General features: G+C 37.9%; 1 protein-coding gene across 2 annotated transcripts in view; it reads left to right on the top strand.

Moving 5' to 3' along the window:
• Positions 1 to 1,846: 1,846 nt before the first annotated feature.
• cecr2 (CECR2 histone acetyl-lysine reader) overlaps positions 1,847 to 13,577 on the top strand; it is a 35,926-nt gene continuing 24,195 nt past the window's right edge. For both annotated transcript variants that reach the window (XR_015107390.1, XM_086163524.1), the window contains exon 1: positions 1,847 to 2,230. Coding sequence is in view for 1 of the 2 variants with exons in the window: in XM_086163524.1 (XP_086019650.1) it covers positions 2,111 to 2,230 (120 nt within the window). In the remaining variant the exon portion in view is untranslated. The remainder of the gene's footprint in view (positions 2,231 to 13,577) is intronic.

The following is a 13,577-nucleotide window of genomic DNA, read 5'->3' as shown; positions in this document are numbered from 1 at the left end:
ATCCCAAACTGAATTTTGCCAAATTTGTCACTTTCCCCGGTTGATGCTGTTTTCAAGGCTATTTGGCTTTAAGTATTTTTGATATTATTAGGCCGATGAACACTGAATTACTTTTAAAATGAGAATTTAAAAGAAAATGTAACTCTATGGAAAAGCAGAACAACACAATTTTTTTAATCATTTAGAGCATACTTTTGAAGGTTCCTGTCTTTTTTTTATATGAAAAGGGGCTATAAACCTAGATTTTTTTGGCAATGAAGGCCAAAAAAACAAAAATACAAAAATGAATAGATAAATAAATCAACTAATTCTCCTGACTGAAACCTTTCTGAATTCGGACATTTCCTTTCTATCCCACATTCTTCTCGCCAATAAGATTGTCCTGCCAACAATTTCACACATGAGTAACTTGACACTATTGAACTACTTTGAGAACCCACTACTGATTTTGATAAACCAACCACCCTTTATCCTTTTTATTCCTTTGATAACTTCAGAGTTTTTGTGGTGCAGAAACATCACTGTCATGTTTTCCAGTTCCATTTTATTCATAAATGTCTATGATCATGTAATATTTACTGAGATAATTGGGAAGTAGCAAATATCATTTTGAGTGGAATGTGTGCTTTCAGTCTTGTTCATCAGATTTTGTCAGTCACGTAAACTGATAAGTTTCAACTGATCCTTAATTAACAATAGGCTGTTTTAATGCTTGAAAAAATGTAGTTCATTGCACTTTATTGCCATGTTTTATGTCTCCAATATGTCTAGTTGCTAGGATGTAATGATTGAATTATTTAATGTAAGTTTGGTGATATTGACAATGAATTAATTATTTATTCATTATCTATATCGCTTATACACCACTCACGGTTCTGTTCGAGCCTATCCCAGGGGTCAAAGTGGGGGAGGCCGTGTAAACTCCTGTACACCAAAGAAGACACCTGTAAGTAAAGTCATAACATTGCCATGCCATGCTTGCTATGCCATTTTTATTTTTACTTTAAAATACTTGGAGCTAAGGTTTATACAGACATTGGTGTCAACATCACTACATAAAAAATGACATATACTATTCGAAGATGAAAGGCTAGTATCTATTTATAGCTGTATTTACATTGACTCAGAAGTTGACTAAATCCAGGTATTAAAGCAAGTTGTTTTTCTGAAAATCTGTTGATTTTTTGTTTTACCATGACATGCAGTCAAATTTTTGCCACTTGTCATATTTATACATTTTTTCCATGCACATGGTGACTACCTTGCAAGGGCATAATGTAAATGGTAATTAGTCACTTGTATGCATTTTATACCTGCACTTCCCGCATATTGCGGTGGGAGGAGCCCACGTTCAAAGCAATCCTCGAAGTCTCCACGGGCAGCTTGTTGACTAAATTCAAATTTACCTGACGCCTAACTATGACTGAAGCTTTGAGGAACAGATAACTTTAAATACACTAATGTACTAGTTTAATTACTCACCCGAAACACTGGCACGGAAAAAATTACTTAGCGGTAATCAACTCAAAAAATACATATAAGTGAAAATATCCCTGCACATGAAAACACGTTTCTTACAGAAAGTTAACTGGCTTATTTACTAATTAATTTTTCAATTTTGTATATTTGTTTATTTGAACTTTCCAGTTCACCCGTTCGCCTTTTACAAACGTTCCCTTTAAACAGAGGCTACGCTATCAGAGTGGCAGGGTTCCCCGGACTACAGTCTTTTGCAACAATCGTAAACTGAGTGCTGTAATTATGTGTGTTTGACGGTATCTGTGTAGTTTTATACTTAAATAGTTTATTTGAAGCTAAAACCATCACTTCGTGTTATTATACGTTTTAAGCGAATTCACAAGTACACAGTCTCCCCCCCTCCATTATATGGTGGTATCATCCAGCCCATCTGTTCAGCTTCGCTGATACTGATTGAAACAGATTGTGGAAGTCCTCTGAGTTACGATGGCGACAATGTGGATAACCAAACCGCCGCAAGTTTTTTTCGTATTTTTAACAAGTGTATAACTTCATGGAAATCGTATGAATTACCGAAGAGACTACTTTCAGATGTAACTTCAAAACGTTACACAATTTCTCCAGTCTGAAAATGTCCCCGGGATGTACAGTTTCTGTGGGAGAGATCCAGTCTTGGTGGGAAGTCCCCGCCATAGCCCACTTCTGTTCGCTCTTCAGGACAGCGTTCAACCTTCCCGACTTTGAAATAGAGGTAAATGTCAGTACTCGTTTTATGCAATGACACGAGTGTCACATACTGTGGAAAATAAAAGTTGTTTGTGTCAGCTTTTTTGGGTACGTGGTCTCCCGAGTGCGTAACATTGTTAAACGTTATCTGGTGAGCCAGCTTAGAAGAGTTCTCCGAGCGTCTCATCAACTAGCGTTACTTATCCAATCCGGTTAGGTAACGACTTAGCCAACTTATGTTCTCAAGTCATCTTTAATGGCTTAATTATTTTCAGAGTTGTCACCACAGACGCAAAGCGAAATGCTGTAAGCGTTAAGATTAAGATTCTTGTGCTGCGTGGATGCCCACAAAGGAGTCACGTGTTGCTCTATAGCACTGTGCTTAACAGTTGCGCTGTGCTAACTTTAGGTGCTCATGTAACAGGAGCTTATGCCACCCGTTTGTTTTCATTTGTGCCTTGTATTTAGTCTCGACGTGGGAGAATTAGCTAATTATACAACGTAGAGAACACAAACAGACTTTTAAGTAATCAAACGCTTTTCGGGTAAAATACAGATATCAAGGGTTTGTTGTCGTGTTAGTCGATAAGCAGTGCTGTTTTGTTTCCGTTCCGTTTTGGAATCAAGTAAGGTGTCGTTCAAAGCTCGCAGTCCGTCCAATTCCAAGCCATCTGGCTTGTGTAGCCATAGAGACGCAGATGCTTATCGGGCATTGTTTGCTCCCGCAAAATCCCATTTGGGAGCCAGAGGCACCTTATCTTTATGGTTCAAAATGGTAAAGATAGATGACACCGATAAAATCGCCGTACTCTCCTTTTCCATATCCGAATAAACGAAATATGTAATGCTCTAGATAAATGAACTTCTTCAGTAGTTTGACCCCCTTGTTCCCTCACATATTTTTAAAGTTCAAAGTACACCACGACAGAGATCGATTTAAGTGTAACGTTGCAGTCAATGGAAAATGTTTGATCCATTGAGGAAGTGTTTCAATTGTATAAATTAGCGTGGCCGACAAAGACAGTCATTTGTTAAACCCCACCCCCTTTCCGAGAAACAAGCGCAGGCATCGCTTTGTTATTAAATGAGTCAGGAACCCCGGGGATCTTATTTCATCTGTTCAGTCCTAGACTGTTATTTTAGTTCTATGGGGGAAAATACATAATTTGATTTTTTTTAGTTTGTTTTACACTTACTTTAAGTTTCCATTTCTTTGAGTTTTGTGTTATTCGCTTTGGTGGTTTCCTTCACAAATGAATTGTTACTTTACCGCATAGTTGCATGTGCGAGTCAACCCTTTCTGCTGGCCGGCGAGAAAATACCGAGGTGTACGTGGTATTCCTATACCGTGACATTCATTCAGATGCAGAGGTGTCGAAGGATAGTTAACTTCAACAACATAGCCGTGTTCAGTTATAGAGCCTTGCAGTGTCATACACAGCAATAAAAAATTGTCTTCTGGGGACCCATATTGTTTGTGTTGAAATTTGTTGCTGAAATTTTGAATGTAAATTATTCAGTAACGCCTCGATTTTAATTTATTGCGTATGTGTGAGGTTTTTGAAGACCACCAAATGATTTTCCAAGTATTGGGGCAGGAACTGATAATTTCATTGCAATGCAATGAATTCATTACATGTGAATGGTTCTCCTCCTTTTTGGTGTTGGTTTGGTAGTTGTATTGGTTTTTGGTGGCTCACTGCAGTGAAATATGCTACCATCACCTTTGTTTCTCTGCGCTCTTTCCATTCAGTATGCAAGTGGGAGATTGTGATGTCACAAGGGGATTGTGGTATGTAATAAAGGCACCCATCTCTACTATGAATTTTTCTGTGACATCACTGTGCTGTAATATTTTTTATACACATAGTTCCCAGAGAGGAGCTACCACTGGTGCTATGTGACATAAACCTTCACTAAAGAGGAACACTGGAATTTGAAGGGATTTTCATTGATTGCCTCCCCCAAAGTTTTCTGAGCATATGTCTTGTAATGGTAACCACAATGTTTTGGGACATAGAACCTTTTTAGTCATAAGAAATGTCACACACATTGGTCCAACTTAGACTGAGTTTAACAAGGTCATACAATGAACAACAGGAATGGAGCACCAGTGCACTAGCAAAAAAAATGACCACAACCAGACATGGTAAAAACCATTATGACACAGTCAAGCAGTGTAAGACTGGTTCTAGAAAAGTTACAATGAATCAGTATATGGTGACAGTCCTTAGGTGGATTACAGTTTTAAGGAGATCTTAATGGACCTTTTAGAAGACTCTGAAGGCAATAAATATTGGGGACAAAAGAACTTCAATGTGATGATAATATATATCCAAGGTGGCCATCTGGCTCAAAATCACATGTTTTTAAAATAGTATCATTATGTGTGGATTATCTGTGAAATGATAAATAGCACTGAAATCTTTGAATCAAAAAAGCTTGCTTGTTTTGGTAATATTTCTGTTTTTGTATGCTTAGTATGTCCAATCTGAATAAAGCATGCGGACAATGTTTGGTGTACAAATGCATTGGGTTTATGCATTCATTGTTTCTGTCTGGGTGTGTAGATGACTAATCTGACTTGTGTAACAACTGTTGCATTCTTTTGTAAGGGTCATGATTTAACCTGCATCTCAACAGGAGGACTGAGAAATAAACTAAGGGTGTCTGCTGTTTTTTTTAATAAATTTAGCCTGGGGCAGCAAAGATACTATGAACTTGGACCCAAGATTACAAGCTTCTTGACATAATATAATTGCTTTTCCAGTTTTTATTGCATTTCATTGTACACATCTTATAAAGCAATTGTTCTTATAGACAGTAATATAAGTGCCTCTTACTTCAAGGTGCATTGTAGTTTTTCTCAACATGCAATGTAGAGAGACATCTTTGTATGCCTATGATTTTTTTTCTAAACAATTAGGATTCTGTAGTTGCTGTTGCTGATCTGATGCTACAGTTCTTTAGAATAAAAAGATAAAAAAAACAAAACAAATAAAACCGATCAATTTTCATATCTCTTGGTGAAAAAACCAAAACCAAGACATTGCTTTCAATTTCTGTTGGGTGCGGGCTGCTGTTGAGGTCCTATTCCTGACTTTTTTCATTGTCTTTTCATTATATCAAGAAGTTTGCAGGAAAACCCCATACTTTGTTTGGCCAAAGCAAACTATTCACAAAGCATCAGGTGATACGTCTTGTGGAACGTCTTCAAGGAGAGAAACAATGTCCAGTTGCTTTGATGAGATTTACATTGTTTCTCTCCTTTTACATTTAAATACATTTAGTACTCCATTTGTATCATTCATAGTATCATTTGGAGTGGTGGTCCATGGGGCTGAGTGGTGGTCCATGGGGCTGAGCTGTCTGGGCATAAGGATTTAACATGTTGATTTTTTTTCTAATGATGCAGTGATTGAGAAATAAGTAGTGTTAGTTATGCTAATTACCATATACCAACAGCCACACAAACTGGTTTGGGCACCGGCACAAGTGTTATAAATGGGCTGATTCTTATTTACCTCTTGTTGCCCACATCGAGTCAAGGTCAAGGAAATACTTATCACCTGTATACACTGTTATATCAGAATACATTTTACATAATTTTTGTACTGTTTTGTGTTTATTATTATTGTTTTGTCAGAGCTTATGTTAGAATGGTTCAAGGGGCAAGTTATTTTGTTGTCATTCCAACATGTGTAATGTGATAGTATGAAATTAGAAACTCAAGAACTGGGAACATAGTTAACTATATAGAATAACAATGGAAAAAATATACAAACTAAAAGTTATCTAAAATTTGAAAGCCACCTAAAATTAAAATAATGCTAGTGTGATGTGGCTCACTTCTGTGGTTTCAATACCCTGAACCCACAAAAAAGAATAGGGACAATACATTGTATCATAAACCTAGCATTATGTCATGCATCTCTTGTGGACAAAGTCCTGTATTGACAGGCAGCAGCTGACCATAGTCAACTTTCTCTTTACCACGTCAATCGTCAGGGCTGTGATTTTATTATTGTATAACCCCGTCTCATCCAATATGAACCTTATAATTAGGCATGCAGTGATTGGGTATATTAGATGACTTACTCAATTATTCTTAAAAAATGTGACAAAGAGGGTCTTTTTTTCTTATGGACTTTGGTCATACACTTTGGGATATTGACATTCAATGATGAGGCTGCTCTTCTTCCTCCAGTGCTGATCCATGACAATAGTCTCCCCCAGTCTACTTGGCAGGTCTTCACTTAACAGTCCCTGCACATTGTTCCTGGACTAATATAGTACACTGTTACTGGTTTCCACTTTCTTCAGACAGAAGACATTGAGTTGGCCAAGAACTCTGTTTTAGGAAGAGAGGGTCGAGTGAATAAAAAAGAGAAGAGATAGACTTATTTTGTGCCCTTGGAAGGCAAAGATGAAAAATTGAGAAAAGTGTTCTAGTTATGGGGAGTGAGCAACAAATTGAAAATGCAGGAAGATTGATTAGTTCCTGGTGACCTTTCAAGTGTTAGTTTGCAGCCTTTCATAAAATGCCTTGAGCATGACCAAAAGCTTAATAGATGCATCAAAAGTTGCATGCACATTATCCATGGAGTTGCAATGTGTCTTCGAAGGGGACTGTTCTTTTGGGGAAAAAAAACAGTTTGACTGTCAGGACAAGAATAATTTCAGAAGGTAGTAATCTCCCTTTTTGTAAAAAATAATTATTAATATAAATCATGTGTTTGACGATGTCAGTGTAAACACAGTTCACGTTCGATGGGCTTAAGGGCTAACCTCATGTTGTAAAGTCTGGGCTATTTGGGTCAAAGTGACTGCTCACACTTTAGATGTTCTCAAGCCCCATTGTCAAAAAACGCATTTAGCGGAATCTCTTGGTAACCCTGGTGTGAAAATGGCACCCACTCTAGTAGTCGCATAGTAACTTTAGCCAAACCCTTGTGAGCCCATTCTGACTGTTTTCTATTTAAAGACCCTGTCAACAAAAGGCAATTTGACTTGTAGAACACAGTGTTTGAAAGATCAATAGGATCCTTACCATGAGCAATAATGTATTGGAGTTTCTGCTTCTTTTCCTTTTGGCTGCTCCTTTCAGGGGTTGCCCAGTGAATCATCTGTCACCATCTTACTCTAGCCTCGATATCCTCTCACACTAACTTAATGTTTTCTTTCCCTAAATCCATAAATCTGATTGCCCTATATGTCTCCTGCTGGATCCCTACTTATATACTTGATATTAGATGCTGCATTACAATTTTGCTAATAAAACAGTTTTCTCATATGGCTATCTGAAAAACTCTTGTCTTTTTCCCCACCAGAAAATTAATTTTGGTCTAATCATTAATTAATGCCTGTTGTGTGTGTGTGTGTATTGAATGTTGCTTTTGAAACTCTTGTTAGAGTTGTGAATTTGACTAATGACTTGGGAGACTTCAGATACTGCTTATTTACTGTATGGACTTATTCAAACTCTGACGATCAGTAATTGCTATCTAGTATGAGGTCTGAGTAACTTGATGATAGGGGGGGTGGGAAATCTCCTAGATTGTGTCATCTACACACAGGACCCTGTTTACTGTTGAGACTAAACGACCAATCATGAATTCGACTCTCATAGCTGGTCAAAACTCGCCCAAGTGCTTATTCATACCACCCTTACAAAGAGGTGCATAATGTAGTGGCAATTTTCACTAGTTATTATACTGAAGGAAAGATACAGTACATGAGTAAAAGGATGGTGACATTTTATCTGAATCCCATTTCTGAACCAAAACAAAAAAATATCTGAAGGTTCTTGACAATCATCCAGGTCATGGTGAATTCTAGTCGAAATTTTCTTGTCTTGGCAACTGTGCTTGAATTTCTTCACTTGAAGACGTTTCCCCCCCCTCATCCGACAGGCTTCTTCAGTTCTAATGACCTACGGGGAGTTTCCGAAAATAACTACCAAGTTTTGGCCAAAAAATCCTGTTGGATGTCAAAAATAGTCTGAATGGCCACCCTAATGGGGTTCAGGGAAAAGCTGTTGGAGAGATAACATACGCTGTCAATTTCTGTCCGTCATGACTCACATTTTTAGTTTGGGGCATAGTTTTTACGAAAATATAGACAAGCAGTGTCTTAATGGTGAGGTCATCTCTTCATGGCAGTATCAAGTACTTACCCAGTATGCAGCTGAGTGTCAACAGAAATTTTGCAACTGTGTTAACTTCTGATGCTTGATGATTATTCTAAAAAAAGTTCCATGTCCTTCAAGAACAGCATCTGGCTTGCCATTCTATCCTGCTCATATTTTGATACATATTGGAATTGGGCAAGAAGGGCAATTGTACAGAACTTATCTTTTGTAAATATTAGGGAGTAATGGCTGTTTGTCCAAAGTTGACCAAACAATAACTTTTGAGACCAGATATAACCATGTATTTGTTTGCTATGGATTCTCTCAGTTTTTGCCTTTGCATTTGTGCCCCTTTCCAGAACAAAATTAATCATGAACCCAGGTTTGGAAATGACCAAATTCATAAGAAGTTGTTGAACTTGTATTGACTGCCTCTCTCATTAGTTTGCAATATGTCTTTGTCAATTGGCCTTCATGTTGGGAGTGCAGCCAATAGTACAAGGGCTACAGTGTTGCACACTGCTCACACACCATCGCTGTTTTGAACCACTGTCTCATTTGCATCATGGTCAAGTGTAGATAACATATAATCAGTAATGCTTCCATTGAGCAGAACGTAATAACACTGTAACTGTACTTTACCCTGTTCACCTGCTATCTTTTCGACTGATTGCGGCTTTTGATATCACTTCCATGCTAAACTGATTTATACTTTCAATTTGGGTTTGCGGCTTTTCTGTTAACTTAATTGTTGTTTTTTGGTCCTGGCCAGAAAATACCACTAGATCATATCAGCATAACATGTCTTCCCTGACTAATGATGCTTCAGATTATTTATTTATTTTTATATCCATATTTATAGCTCACTCATCGAGACCTGTCCAACTCCTCCAGCACAAGTTTAAACTGTCTCACCCTTCTCTGCAGCCATGATGTTGGTTGTGTCTAAGCTCTAACTCAGCCTACCTTTTTTCTCCACCCAAATTTAAATTGCCATTACTTGTCCCACTACACATTACCATTAACAGACCCATCCCCTTCTTGTGCCCCAGCACTCTCCCTGTCTCTGAGCCCCAGCCCCTGGCATCACCATGACGAAATCCCAGATGGTGGTTCTTTCTTTCCCTTCCCCCTGAAGGGCTTTCCACTCTTGACTGTTTACTAGCTGCTACTGCAGCCCTTCTGGGGTGGGGGCTTCTGTTTTCATAAGGCCCAACTGTGATTTTAATTCAAGGTTTATTCCTATCTGATCTTGTAAATAAGTGAGAGCTGCCTGTGTCAATGTTCTTGTTTCTGTTATCTAAAAGGCAATGAATTAAAAGAGGAATTGAATATAGTTGAAACTTTGGTGTTGGCCCATCGTTGCTTGTGATAGACACAAACCGTTACTGACTTGCTCTCTTTGTGCTTTATAACTACAGATAACTGTCTGTTGTTGGGTTCTTCTAGCCTGCAAAACACCAATATACAAGTTGCCGTTTATTTGCCTCTGAGCTTGGCCCCCTCCTGTTTTATCATTTCAACTGAAACTGTATGGGGTAATAACAGTAAAACTCTGAAGCACTGCTTTTATTATGAAGTGTGTGTGTAGATACATTTGTATCAAGGAACGTGACAGCTGTTTTTTTTTTGCATAAGTGGTAAATGCTCTAGAAAGTATAATATTCATTAAAATCAAATCAAATGCAACTTTTTTTCATTTTTCTGTTGTTCGGTGGCAATTAATCAAATATATTCTTATCAGATGATTATTACTCCGTTTAGTGTTAGATTGTTACATGGTTAAGGATATCTAGTTGCATCCACAGGAACCTTTGACTCGAACCGGGTGGTTACACATCCATTTTTACTTGTAACTTGAAATATGTGTCCCAAGATAGTATGTGTTAGTGTTGCAAGTTCAATCTCAAATGGGGGTCTTTAATCACAATGAATATTCGTGGCAGGCAGGGTATCCTCAGAAAAGTACAGAAAAGCTGGATTTTGTGTACTTTTTCGAGCTGGGATCTATGCAATCAATTGCAGGGATAAGTGGTTTGTGTCAAAGGTCGCTAATATGCTTGCCTTCAACCTTAGACTGCTCTACGGTCGGTGCTCTTTCAGGGAGGTCCCCTGCACAACAACAATGGCTTGTTCTCAACTCAGATCTGCTCCGTTCAATCGTATCCCTTTCCCATTTTGTCTTTGTCCCACCCACTGGTCTATCCCCAGCTGAGCCCTGATTACTCCTTCCTGATTTTAGATAAAGTCTGAGTATACATTAATTATCACAAACATTTTTGAAGGCCTTTTTAAACACCTTGTTTTTTTTGGGGGGGGGCATACTGCCCATCCCCCAGTTTTGATTGACACGTGTGAGCAGCAGTACATGGATCAGATGGTTTCACATTGGGGAGGTAGGGGGGCATATACACTGGGGTTTTAATTCAGTCAGCCCCTATTGTTGGAGCTCCCCATGGTTCCTTCTCTCTGTCTCCAGTCTCAGACGGTATCCTGTCAGTATTGCATATGCACTGGTTTGCAGCTGATTTTAAAGCATAAATTCTAAGCGTGAGAAGTTAAGACAATTGTCCCAAACCAGGTCTTCTCAAAATAGAAATTAAGACCATGTTTATCTTCCTCACTAATTGTGTTACAACTGTCCGGAGTAAATAATTACACAATTTTCTCTTGATGCTGAGACAGCTAAAGATGATTTTATTTAGTTTATTATGTTATGAGAGGACTTTTGAGTGAATAATTGATGTGATGAAATCTAAGTGGGAAGAAAAAATATTACTATAAAAACTGAACCACGTTTATTACACACTACCAGTGGTCATTTACTAATCAGACATTTTTTTTTCCATAGGCCACTGAATTTAAATGAATAACTGCTTAGTAACCAAAGGTTTTCATTGTCAAGAATGTAAATAGGCATGGCAATATTCTATTAGTTAGGTGCTGGGCCTGATTTCTATTTTGTTATTGATTATATGATTTTTTTTTTCCTTACTTTTCCCTTTTTTGAACAGATGCTCAAAAATATCTTGAGTTGCCATTCTTTGTTCTGATACTGACATTAACTCATGATACAAATTCACAGTATATCCCAACATTACTCAAAGTTTAATGTTCCTCACTTCAGTGAATGTACTTTTAAAATGCCAACTGTACATAATCTTTTAGACCTGTTTGAAAGGTCTCACCAGAAATGGCAAAACTTTTTTTAAATTTATTCTAGCAATTTTCAGATATTGTTCAAGCTCTAAGATATTCTCTATTTTACATGTACCTAGCGCAACCCTGCCTCATATCATTTCAGTGGTTTTAAATATGAATATCTGTATACAAGTTAACGGGTGGCATGGTGGTGCAGTCGTTCGCGCTCCTGCCTCAAAGTAAGAAGGATTCTGGTTCAATTCCCCCAGGGGACCTTGCTGTGTGGAGTGTGCATGTTCCTCAAGTGTGTGCACGGGTTTCCCCAGGTTGTCCGGTTTTCTTCCTGCAGTTCAAAAAGGTTAATTGGAGGAATTACCCAGGTGTGTGAATGATAGAATGAATAGTTGTTTGTCTGTTAACTGTAAAAATGTTTAAGGTTCCTGCTAAGCAATCCTAGCCATGTATGCGGTATGAACCACAGGGCACACATCAGTATTGTAATTAATAATTACGTCTGTAGTTTATACGGTAGGCAATATCACCATTCTTTAAGACTCCTTAGTTGAGTAGGCCATCTCTCAACTTGTGATATTCCATCTCAAAATCATTCTCAACAGCCTGCAGTAAATTATTTTTCCAACAGGGTTTTGAACCTATGCTACAACTTCTACAGGTCCCTAGATGTTCGAATGCATAAAACGCAAGATGAGTCAAAGTATATATGGCACATATACACATAATACTTTTGGATGATCTAATTAATGAATAGGCAATCTTTTTTTAATACATTGGTGAGGTCTCTGTGTCAGTAACTCAGCTAGTGATGTTTCTATCAGATGAATGCTACATCCTGAGGATGCAAAGGGTTTTCCTGTGGTTTTATGACCGTGAGAGCATGTTTGTCGTGTGGCAGGAGGTGGTTACATGTGGGGGTGGAAGGTGTTGTCAGATGATGGCTCCTTGAAGAACCATGTGTTAGCTGAAAATGGGAGGGGGTAGGAGAGAAAGAAAGCTAAAGAGGAATAGCAGATTCTTTACACAAAAACAGGCCTCCCCTCCCCCTCCAGCTATCCAGTCACAAGTCCTCCATCTATTAGTGATATAGACCCCAGTGGAGCTGTTAACAGCAGTGGCATGGAAAGTGTCTGCTGTGACGGGGGCCAGAGGAGCTGCCCCCCTCATAATATTGGCTGTGTGGATATGCCGCTACTTTGAAGCTGCTGATATAAATGCAAAAGCACAGTTTATCACATCTCCTTCCCTCATATACTGAACTGGTCAGATACATACACGCACATCCCTATGTTCTCTCTAGTTAGTTTGACAAACTATGATCATCAAGCTGAACATATCTTAGATAATAAAATATGGACATTGGCTGGAGTTGTCCTTTTACACATTTGTCTAAGTTGCTGAAGATTTTTTTGTTTCCAGTGCTGTTTACACCTTCCTGAAAATATGCAGTTGTCAGATTAAGCCAGATTAAGATTGGCCCTTGTTGTTTTTTTGTTGAGAGATTGTCCAAAAACCCTTCGGGGTCCTTAAGAATTATAATAAGAAAGAAAGCCATATATCGCTCATGTATTCAGAATGTCCTTCATTTCAGCATTAATAAAAATACAGTTAAACACATTCTTATATAATAGATAACAATAAATCTGAGCAGTATTTATAATATTCTCTCTTGTGTCATCCGCTTGGTTAGGCACAATAAACATAGTTTGGATACTGGGATTCACCGTCCCTCATTGCCACCAGCAGTTCATAGTCATAAAGGCCAGTATCTTGATGGAATATATTCTTACGGAGATAATGGGACATTCTAATCTCTGTATTATTTACAATATTTGAAACATATCATTTTCAGAAAAACAAGACATCAAATAGGAAACAATTACATTGTAAAAGCAGCAAAAAATACATACATTCATAGTCAAAGCTTGATCTGTACACATTTCCTTTTTTTTTTTTAAGATTTAGCCTACATTAAATCATATTGGTCAATTATTTGCAGTGATTTTAGTGCTCTTTTAAAATTCTATCAAGACAAATGTAAGAAATGTGAGCAATATATTCCTTCATTCAGAATTAACCTGAGACT

The sequence above is a fragment of the Fistularia commersonii genome, chromosome 17 (assembly GCF_037954325.1).
Source record: "Fistularia commersonii isolate RoL2024-O1a breed Wild chromosome 17, RoL_Fcom_v1.0, whole genome shotgun sequence".
Classification (NCBI taxonomy): domain Eukaryota; kingdom Metazoa; phylum Chordata; class Actinopteri; order Syngnathiformes; family Fistulariidae; genus Fistularia; species Fistularia commersonii.
Note: the sequence above shows the minus strand (reverse complement) of the source record. Positions and strands in the feature narration are given on the sequence as shown.